This window comes from Centruroides sculpturatus, unplaced genomic scaffold (assembly GCF_000671375.1).
Source record: "Centruroides sculpturatus isolate CEXI.00-Female unplaced genomic scaffold, Cexi_2.0 scaffold1086, whole genome shotgun sequence".
Classification (NCBI taxonomy): Eukaryota; Metazoa; Arthropoda; class Arachnida; order Scorpiones; family Buthidae; genus Centruroides; species Centruroides sculpturatus.
In genome coordinates, this window is record NW_019386177.1 from 155,347 (window position 1) to 167,807 (window position 12,461).

General features: G+C 28.4%; 1 protein-coding gene across 1 annotated transcript in view; it reads left to right on the plus strand.

Moving 5' to 3' along the window:
- Positions 1-12,461, plus strand: part of LOC111613935 — a 46,780-nt gene extending 34,319 nt beyond the window's left edge. Inside the window, exons 5-7 of the mRNA XM_023355284.1 lie at positions 1,739-1,882; positions 11,361-11,500; positions 12,353-12,461. Of these exons, the coding sequence (XP_023211052.1) occupies positions 1,739-1,882; positions 11,361-11,500; positions 12,353-12,461 (393 nt within the window). The remainder of the gene's footprint in view (positions 1-1,738; positions 1,883-11,360; positions 11,501-12,352) is intronic.

The window sequence follows — 12,461 nt, forward strand, 5'->3', positions numbered from 1 at the left end:
TATTTATTATTTTTATTAGAGAGCTGAAAGAAGTCTTGTTGTTTCAAATTCTTCATTTGAGGATTCTTTTTATAACACTCCTTATTCAAATATGTCTTTAGTGAACAATTCATCTCGGGCATTAAGTGTTGGTGAGACATTTATATATTTTAAATTTATAAGTATTCAGAAATTTATTTTTTGTTTGTTTTTTTTTATTTATGAAATACAGTGGAACCTCACTTAACGAGCATAATTCGTTCCAGAATCTTACTCGTAATGTTAAACACTCATTAATTAAGTGAAACTATTTTTCTCATAGAAATTAATGTAAAATACAATAATGCATTCCACACCGAAAAAATACTCAAATATTTTATGTATAATGTTTATTCAAAGAAAATTACACAATATACATTGTTAAGAACCATGAATCATCTTCATCTTTTCTTCTAGCATGGAATGAACCAACCTGAAATGCAAATTCGATTTGCAGAAAACAAAAAAAAAACANCAATATATAATTATATGTACAGTACCTAATTTATATATAATACTGTACAGACGACAGTAATCTCTCCGTAGCGTGGCGCTTGACAGTGGAAAATAGTTCGGCTGCCCGATGACGTTTTACATAATTATAGGAGTTTTTTTTTACCGTTTTTTACGGATACCGTTGCAATTTTTTTGCAGTTTTATAGGAATCGTAATTATAGGAACTCATTTTATAGGGGGTCTACTGTATATACTACTTTAAACACTTTAAACAAACAATACTATTTCTAGAAGGAAACCATACAATACAATATATATATTGAATTTTGGAAATTTACTTTACATAATTTACGTATTGCGTTTGAGATATCCACTTGACTAGCCACCCCACTATTAAGTTATAACTTGTGACTTTTTCTTATTCTGGTCCTAAATCTTAAATCTACTTCAAACTTCAACTAGTAAGTACTCAGGTGCTCCCAACTTTTATTAACTGACTTTCTGAAGTTTCTCCTTCACTCTAAAGAAAATTTTATTTTGAGATATAAAATGTTTCTTGTTTGGATAACTATGTTAAATTTTCTGTTGGCTATTAATATGCCTCAAAACCAAACTTCTCATAACAACCTCAAATGACTTTATGGTGACTTTTATCATTTCAATTTTATTGACTCCAGTAATATTAAAGTCAATAAAATTGAAATGATAAAACAATTGAGTTTCAAGTTTGGTTTTGAGGCATATTAATAGCCAATAGAAAATTTATTTTGAGAGTTGCCTGACTCAACAATTATGAATCTACAATTACTTCTGAATAGTTAAATGCTCCACTATTATTCTCTTAGTTTAGTTTAAGTTTTTCTGGCATTATCAAACTGTTAATTTGAATCTCTATTGAACTCTGTCATAAGTGTCTTCTAGAATGTGCTTTATGTGGTTTGTTCCAAAATGTAATGTGTTATATAAATTCAAAGTAACAAATCCTTTTATATTGTACATACATAGTGAACCACTACCTGATATTCACATTGCCAAACAGCCTGCCTGATATAGCCAAATAATCTGGCAGATCATTTGGTATCTGTTATGTTATGTTAAATTTATTTGACAATTCAAAATATTGTCTTGTCAAGTTCAAAATATTTAATCTATATTTTATCAATAAAATATAGATTAAAACATTTTGAACTTGACATATAGATTACTAATGCAAAGTAAATATGAAATAAGTTATGATATTTAAAACATATTAATATTTTTACAGAAAAAGGAGCTAAATTATGATTCAGATAAAATGGAATTCAGTGAATGTACTGAAGACACTGGGGATAAAATTTCACAGTCTTCAAATGCAACTGAAGATGTTGAACAAACATTAGAAATATATTCAGAGGAACTGTGGAATTTTGTAAGTCAATTCATTTGATAAACATTTTTATTCATTTTCAATAATAAATATTGTTACTAGCTGAGATATCCAGTTTTTTATGGAAAAACAATATATTAATTGTATTTGCATGCCCAATAGTTGCTCAAAATTACAATAAGCATGTGTTTGGCTAGTTTGAAAAATTTATGATTATTAGCAACCTTCATTCAAAATGATGTGATCGTGTAACAGAGAAATGAGAAAAATCTGCTGGATTTTTCATGTAGGGTTGCATTGCTGAACCTAGTCAGTGATAAAATCAAAGTCACATGCTCAGTGCTTGAAAAATGACGGTGACTAATAAATTTTCTGGATGAAAGGAACAAAAATTTCAAGACATTATTTTCTTTTTACTTTTGGTACTTGGCAAGATTTTTCAATAAAAAAACATCATTTCATTGGGATTTTTCTTAACATTGAGAAAGCAGTTTCAATTAAATCATAGTAAATGATGGTACATTTTGAAGTGCTTATAATACTAGAATTTTAGAATTTTTGACTCTGGAAATGGAATAAAAAAAATAAAAAATGAAATGCTTTTCTTTAACATTGTGTCTATAGTGAATTTTTTATTTCTAAAAATGTATTTGAATATCTTCCAACCTAGATAATAAAATAAAAATTGGTTAATGAAATAAAGACTATTATTAGATATTTTGAGATAGATGAGGACATATGCCTGCAAGAGGGAAGTACAAAAATTGGAGTTTGGAAATTTTTGGAATGATTTTGGATGAAAAATAATTCATTAAAGTTGGTGATTAAAAGGATCTCTATATTTAATACTTTCAGTAATTTTCTTCTTGATATTTTTAATGTTGGAGTTAAAAAATGTGATAATGAAAATTTTTTTGATTAAATTGTAATTCTTTAAAACTCAATAAAATATATTTCTAATGAAAAGTAATTGATGATAATTCAATTTCTCTTGTATAACCTAAGAACTTTATTATTTTCTACATCCTCTTGAAGGTGCAAGTTCTCGCCTATTTCAAAAATATCTACTAATTGTCTTTATTTCATTAACCAATTTTATTTATTTAATACCAAGGTTAGAAGGGATTCAAATGCATTTTTAAAAATAAAAAAATTCTCTGTAGAAATAATGTTAGAGAAAATAATTTTTTTATTTTTTAGTCAATTTCCATCAAGTAAAAAATTCTAATATTCTAGTACTAAATGCACCTTTAAATATTCTACCATTTACTATGATTTACTTGAGACTGCTCTCATAATGTTATGAAATGATGTTCTTTTACAATGAATGTGCCAATTCATTATTTTCTCCCAAAAATTTATTACATGGTATTATTGAGTCATTTCAGAGCAAAATTTGATTGTTCTAAGTTTCCCATCCATTCCAATCTTCCCATACAATATAATTACAGATATTGCATATTGTAAAATTAAATTAACATTAGTTTCACACATCAAGAGATTAATATGGAAAAGTGAGGAGTAAATCTTTAAAATTCAGTTCAGAAATACAACATATAAATTAAAAATTCAATGCAGTATAATCCAACTAAAAACAATTTTTCATTGAAAGAAATTCTAGAGATTATCTGACAGTCTGACAGATAAAAATGGGAATTTATGGGAGTTTAGTACTTCATGCTCTTGCTTAAATAATAGGCTGATCTATCAAATTTCATTTTGATCAGTTTTCAGTGATGTAGTCATTTAGGCAAAAATGGAAATTGTATTTGTATTCAAATTTCATGATTTACTTCACACTCATTGACCTCTGGGCAAAACTTCAAAAGATCTGACAAGTACCAGATGTTAACTGTTTACTGATGTAATTAATATTATAATTCTATCAAAGCCTATAAAATCAAATGGTTTTAGAAATTGAAAGTAGCCTATATTCTTTTCAGGATCATCCTGAACAAGTATACAATATTTATAGAATTAGTTCAGCCATTCATATGGTAGAAAAAGATAATGTATACCATTATCTGTTGGCGTTACATAAACATAATTTATTTTGTGAGTACTTTTGACAGCATATAACTGTCCTCTTCAGGAAGAATCATTCATAGAAAACAAAACATTTGAATTAAAGAAAAAGAACCTGAGCATCAACCAATGTTTTTTTCAAATTGCTTGTCCTTCATGCATGTAGAAAATTTAAATTTCACATATTCAATTTACAAAATTATACAATAATAATACAAAAATATAATGATGTATATAAGAAAAACATCAAGAATAAAATTGGATTAAAATAAAATACATAAATAATAATAACAGTCAATAAACAAATAATAAATGACACAATGCTGCTATGTGGTGTTTTATCAAGAACAATATGATTTACTACTGATTTTACAAATTTACAGAGATTAAACAGTGTTAACCACAACTCCAGTATATCTAGCATGGAAGAGTTGCGAGGTGATATTGTTGAGATGTAATGGGACTCCCATATGAATAATGTTTCTCTATCCCCACAGCTAACTTTGAGTCTTCTTGTATAAATTTTAAGGATGAAATGGTGTTGTCAATGGCCTGACAGACCCAGTTAGACATGACATTATAGTCATTAGTTGGATGATCATTATTCCCATGACAATGCTTATGCAGCATTAAATGTATTTTTATATTTTCAAACAGTTGTTTGAATTACAGTGGGGGATTGGTTAACAGTTTGGACTTCAAACACTTTTGTGAAAGATTTTTATGTTTGGATAACAAACACCTCACAGAACAAAGACAAGAAGAAGCAATGTAAAATAATGAATGCCAATTGGTCTTCCCTTGTCTTCAGGTGACAATTCGAAACCTTTTGGAGTATGGGAGACATTGACATTGATTCTCAACCCGATACCAATTGGATGGTATTCCTTCGAACTTTGAAACTCTCCCTTGTAATTCCAGTCTTTTGTTTACCTTTTGGAAAGAAAGAATTTTTTTTAGTCTTTGTGAGACTGTCGGGCACTTGTTAAGTTTTGCATTGGTTTTTATTTTTGAAAGGTGAGAGTTTAACTGTCCTCTTCAGATATTTGTTAATATTTTAACAGCAAATTTTGAATTCTGTTCAGGCCTTACATTTACATAATTTTTTTATGCACTAGTTGATTTCTGTTCTGTGAATTTTTGTAAGTGCTTTTCTGAACTTTTTACTTAAAATGATAATATTATGGAGCCTAAAAAGAGTGGAGTATCTATAACTGTGCTCACCATAGAAACTAAGCAAGAGTGGACAGATGTCTGATGTTGCTAGGAAGTATGGCTTGAACAGGTCAGAACAATTAATGTAGTTATTTGTTATCTGTAAATTGTATTGTAAATTATTTAAGAACCTGTTGCTATCATACGTAGTCTCTTATGGATAGAAGAATAGAAAATTGTGTAATATGAGATTTATAGTAATGCTTGGCATTAATAAATTTTCTAGTTACTGGTGTTAGAATTATCTTCAGTTTTAAGGATCTCATCAAGTTTAACCAAGATTGGTTCATTGAGAGGTTCAACAACCATTATCTTGTCCCAAAGAAAAATATGTCAAACGACTGCTGGATTAATTCAGGCTACTTCTCTGCTAAACATCAACCAAATGCCGAAATTCTAGCGGGTTAGTTTAAGGCTAATTACAAAATGAATTACGTAACCAATTTGGCTCTAGAGGTAAGCGTTAGGCGCCATCTCGTATTAACATTAATAATTATAAATAAATTAATTAATTTAAATAATTAGGGGGAGAGATTTTTATAATTATTAATGTTAATACGAGATGGCACCTAATGCTTACCTCTAGAGCCAAATTGGTTACGTAATTCATTTTGTAATTAGCCTTAAACTAACCCGCTAGAATTTCGGCATTTGGTTGATGTTTAGCAGAGAAGTAGCCTGAATTAATCCAGCAGTCGTTTGACATATTTTTCTTTGGGACAAGATAATGGTTGTTGAACCTCTCAATGAACCAATCTTGGTTAAACTTGATGAGATCCTTAAAACTGAAGATAATTCTAACACCAGTAACTAGAAAATTTATTAATGCCAAGCATTACTATAAATCTCATATTACACAATTTTCTATTCTTCTATCCATAAGAGACTACGTATGATAGCAACAGGTTCTTAAATAATTTACAATACAATTTACAGATAACAAATAACTACATTAATTGTTCTGACCTGTTCAAGCCATACTTCCTAGCAACATCAGACATCTGTCCACTCTTGCTTAGTTTCTATGGTGAGCACAGTTATAGATACTCCACTCTTTTTAGGCTCCATAATATTATCATTTTAAGTAAAAAGTTCAGAAAAGCACTTACAAAAATTCACAGAACAGAAATCAACTAGTGCATAAAAAAATTATGTAAATGTAAGGCCTGAACAGAATTCAAAATTTGCTGTTAAAATATTAACAAATATCTGAAGAGGACAGTTAAACTCTCACCTTTCAAAAATAAAAACCAATGCAAAACTTAACAAGTGCCCGACAGTCTCACAAAGACTAAAAAAAATTCTTTCTTTCCAAAAGGTAAACAAAAGACTGGAATTACAAGGGAGAGTTTCAAAGTTCGAAGGAATACCATCCAATTGGTATCGGGTTGAGAATCAATGTCAATGTCTCCCATACTCCAAAAGGTTTCGAATTGTCACCTGAAGACAAGGGAAGACCAATTGGCATTCATTATTTTACATTGCTTCTTCTTGTCTTTGTTCTGTGAGGTGTTTGTTATCCAAACATAAAAATCTTTCACAAAAGTGTTTGAAGTCCAAACTGTTAACCAATCCCCCACTGTAATTCAAACAACTGTTTGAAAATATAAAAATACATTTAATGCTGCATAAGCATTGTCATGGGAATAATGATCATCCAACTAATGACTATAATGTCATGTCTAACTGGGTCTGTCAGGCCATTGACAACACCATTTCATCCTTAAAATTTATACAAGAAGACTCAAAGTTAGCTGTGGGGATAGAGAAACATTATTCATATGGGAGTCCCATTACATCTCAACAATATCACCTCGCAACTCTTCCATGCTAGATATACTGGAGTTGTGGTTAACACTGTTTAATCTCTGTAAATTTGTAAAATCAGTAGTAAATCATATTGTTCTTGATAAAACACCACATAGCAGCATTGTGTCATTTATTATTTGTTTATTGACTGTTATTATTATTTATGTATTTTATTTTAATCCAATTTTATTCTTGATGTTTTTCTTATATACATCATTATATTTTTGTATTATTATTGTATAATTTTGTAAATTGAATATGTGAAATTTAAATTTTCTACATGCATGAAGGACAAGCAATTTGAAAAAAACATTGGTTGATGCTCAGGTTCTTTTTCTTTAATTCAAATGTTTTGTTTTCTATGAATGATTCTTCCTGAAGAGGACAGTTATATGCTGTCAAAAGTACTCACAAAATAAATTATGTTTATGTAACGCCAACAGATAATGGTATACATTATCTTTTTCTACCATATGAATGGCTGAACTAATTCTATAAATATTGTATACTTGTTCAGGATGATCCTGAAAAGAATATAGGCTACTTTCAATTTCTAAAACCATTTGATTTTATAGGCTTTGATAGAATTATAATATTAATTACATCAGTAAACAGTTAACATCTGGTACTTGTCAGATCTTTTGAAGTTTTGCCCAGAGGTCAATGAGTGTGAAGTAAATCATGAAATTTGAATACAAATACAATTTCCATTTTTGCCTAAATGACTACATCACTGAAAACTGATCAAAATGAAATTTGATAGATCAGCCTATTATTTAAGCAAGAGCATGAAGTACTAAACTCCCATAAATTCCCATTTTTATCTGTCAGACTGTCAGATAATCTCTAGAATTTCTTTCAATGAAAAATTGTTTTTAGTTGGATTATACTGCATTGAATTTTTAATTTATATGTTGTATTTCTGAACTGAATTTTAAAGATTTACTCCTCACTTTTCCATATTAATCTCTTGATGTGTGAAACTAATGTTAATTTAATTTTACAATATGCAATATCTGTAATTATATTGTATGGGAAGATTGGAATGGATGGGAAACTTAGAACAATCAAATTTTGCTCTGAAATGACTCAATAATACCATGTAATAAATTTTTGGGAGAAAATAATGAATTGGCACATTCATTGTAAAAGAACATCATTTCATAACATTATGAGAGCAGTCTCAAGTAAATCATAGTAAATGGTAGAATATTTAAAGGTGCATTTAGTACTAGAATATTAGAATTTTTTACTTGATGGAAATTGACTAAAAAATAAAAAAATTATTTTCTCTAACATTATTTCTACAGAGAATTTTTTTATTTTTAAAAATGCATTTGAATCCCTTCTAACCTTGGTATTAAATAAATAAAATTGGTTAATGAAATAAAGACAATTAGTAGATATTTTTGAAATAGGCGAGAACTTGCACCTTCAAGAGGATGTAGAAAATAATAAAGTTCTTAGGTTATACAAGAGAAATTGAATTATCATCAATTACTTTTCATTAGAAATATATTTTATTGAGTTTTAAAGAATTACAATTTAATCAAAAAAATTTTCATTATCACATTTTTTAACTCCAACATTAAAAATATCAAGAAGAAAATTACTGAAAGTATTAAATATAGAGATCCTTTTAATCACCAACTTTAATGAATTATTTTTCATCCAAAATCATTCCAAAAATTTCCAAACTCCAATTTTTGTACTTCCCTCTTGCAGGCATATGTCCTCATCTATCTCAAAATATCTAATAATAGTCTTTATTTCATTAACCAATTTTTATTTTATTATCTAGGTTGGAAGATATTCAAATACATTTTTAGAAATAAAAAATTCACTATAGACACAATGTTAAAGAAAAGCATTTCATTTTTTATTTTTTTTATTCCATTTCCAGAGTCAAAAATTCTAAAATTCTAGTATTATAAGCACTTCAAAATGTACCATCATTTACTATGATTTAATTGAAACTGCTTTCTCAATGTTAAGAAAAATCCCAATGAAATGATGTTTTTTTATTGAAAAATCTTGCCAAGTACCAAAAGTAAAAAGAAAATAATGTCTTGAAATTTTTGTTCCTTTCATCCAGAAAATTTATTAGTCACCGTCATTTTTCAAGCACTGAGCATGTGACTTTGATTTTATCACTGACTAGGTTCAGCAATGCAACCCTACATGAAAAATCCAGCAGATTTTTCTCATTTCTCTGTTACACGATCACATCATTTTGAATGAAGGTTGCTAATAATCATAAATTTTTCAAACTAGCCAAACACATGCTTATTGTAATTTTGAGCAACTATTGGGCATGCAAATACAATTAATATATTGTTTTTCCATAAAAAACTGGATATCTCAGCTAGTAACAATATTTATTATTGAAAATGAATAAAAATGTTTATCAAATGAATTGACTTACAAAATTCCACAGTTCCTCTGAATATATTTCTAATGTTTGTTCAACATCTTCAGTTGCATTTGAAGACTGTGAAATTTTATCCCCAGTGTCTTCAGTACATTCACTGAATTCCATTTTATCTGAATCATAATTTAGCTCCTTTTTCTGTAAAAATATTAATATGTTTTAAATATCATAACTTATTTCATATTTACTTTGCATTAGTAATCTATATGTCAAGTTCAAAATGTTTTAATCTATATTTTATTGATAAAATATAGATTAAATATTTTGAACTTGACAAGACAATATTTTGAATTGTCAAATAAANAAAAAAATCGTTATAATACTATGTATTAGACTTAGAATATTCGATATCTAAACCAGAAAGTGTTAGCTAGAAATAGACTTATTTATAGAACAACCCCCCATTTCTCACTTCAGGGAAAGTTATAAAACAGTTGGGTGCTAATGACTTTGTGAAAGGGAAAAGTTCTACACTTAGAAACTTCGAAAGAAGGGATTTGGCCTGTACCGTCCGCGGGCCGCATAAACATTGATAAGGGGCCGTATGTGGCCCGCGGGCCGCAGGTTGTGCACCCCTGCATAACGAGTGACGAGGAGAGGGAAAATCCTGAATTGTGCACATGTTCCATCAGTTTGTATTTAGCACTTGTTCCGCTAGCATCTTAGTGATACTTGTGATTACATATTTTTCCGAACTTGTGTTCATACATATTACTTTTAAACATAAACAACTGTAGCCCGTTATATAATAAACATGCCAAACGATATACCAAATTCTTGGGCTATGTAAAGACTGTAATTAAATACAGTAATACCTCGACTTATGCTACCCCGACTTACGCGAACCCAGAGTTACGCGATTTTCAAATCTCGTTGATTCGTCTTTTCTTTGAACGCCACGCAACCCTTGATTACTCACGCCCCCCCCCACACTATTGTTCAGCTTACATGTTCGGATGTGTCGCGCGGAATCGACACATAGCTACAATTTATTTTGTGTTATTTATTTCTGTGTTTGTTATATCTACGGAGACTTGAGAGACTCCGTGGTGATTTCTTGTAATCGTGAACGAATCAAAAGATGAGATAAGATTAATGAGAACATTGATTAGCTTACATACATCTTACTAGGATTTTAGACAAATTGCGAAATTATACCCCGACTTACACGAATTCGACTTACATGGTTATCGCTTGATCCCACCTATCACGTAAGTTCAGGATATTACTGTATTAGAAATTATTTAATTTGACTAAAGGTAGACAGATATGCTGCCATTTTGTATTAAGTTTAATGACCAATTCCAAATTAAAGTTTAGAAATGTCTAAATCAAAAATTAACTATTTATAATTATTAAATTTAATACAAGATGGCAGCATAATTGCCTACCTCTAGTCAAATTAATTAATTTCTATTATTTAATTAATTATAGCCTTTACATAACCCAAGAATTTGGCATATTGTTTGGAATGTTTATCAAACATATTATCTGAGATTTTTTTTGTTTTTTTGTTTTCAGCAAATTGAATTTTCATTCCAGGTTGGTTCATTTTGTACTAGAAGAAAAGGTGATGATGATTCACACTCCTTAACAATGCACATTGTACAATTTTCTTTGAATAAATGTTATACATAAAATATTTGAGTGTTTTTTTTTTTGGCGTGGAATGCATTATTGTATTTTACATTAATTTCTATGGGAAAAATTGTTTCTCTTAATGAGTGTTTCACATTACGAGAATGATTTTTGAGTGAATTATGCTTGTTAAGTGAGGTTCCACTGTAATATAAATTATAACACTTTAAAATATGTGAAAATAAGAAAACTAATACAATTTACTTATACAGTATAGTATGTGATCCTATTGGATGGTTCTATAATGATCATACTTGCTTAGATTTCTGATATATGAATAATAAAATCTGAAATAAGTTCTTAGTTGGATTAAAAGAAATTTTGTCAAAAAAATTTTAAGTAATATGTATATATTTTATTATATTATTATTTTGATTTTAAAATAATAATTTAACTTTGCAGGATATAAGAGAGATTCTTAAAAGGACTAATTCAGGAAGAGAAGTTTTGCAACTTCTGAATACACAAAATCTTACAAATGATTACAGGTACAAGTTTACAAGAATTTTAGTTGCAGAACTTGTAAAGAGATTTGGACCTTAGTGAGTAATAATTTATAATGTAGACTAATAATAATTATGGTTTTTCTTTTACTGATGTGTCAATAATAGAATATTTTATTAAAATCAAACTGGGTGGCTGAGGCAATGAGTCTGGCTGGATCAGATCCTCAGAAATTTCTATGGATGGTTGACTCTGATATATTTGGTTCTGTGCCTCACCATCTAGTTGCCCTATGGTAAGGCTTATCAAATTCACAATGGACAGGAAAGAAACCCTCTTATTGCTTATAGGACAGAAATAGTTTAAAATAAAAGTATCAAATAAAAGCATTCAATTGTATTTTAAAGTCTACAATTATCTTACATAAGTTTTAATGAAATTCTTTAGTTCTAAATAGGTGAGAAGAATGACTATCTAAGTGGAAGAAATCTGTTTGATTAGTCAAACTTAAAACACTAGAAATTATAACTTAGAAATCATTAGGATGGTCATTATCATTATATGTTAAATCAGATGATTATTGATTTAATTAAATTACAGTATTAAATTAGATATCTAAGTTTGTTTATTAGATATAATGGAAAATATTTTAATAAAACTTAAATATAATTAACTATTACACACAGAAAATTATACAAAAATTAAATCTTTTTAATACAACACTAAAATAATTAATATTATAATATTTGCAATAAAAGCACTACTGCCACCTATAATCCATTTAAAATGAACAAATTTATTATAAGAACAAGTGATATCTTTTTGTAATATTTACAAAAAGGTAAATCTGTATAATGAAATTTTGTTTAAAAAATTAATTCTTTATAAAAATGTTTAATAATATATTATTTATTTATATATAAAATTAATGGCAATAACTTTATCCTTAGCCCTTCAAGAGATGTCAAAGAAAAGTTAGCAGCATCCATTATTAAATATTTTCCATTCCTTCAAGATGAAGATGGTGGATATGTAAGAAGTTTTATATGCTTGCTTTAA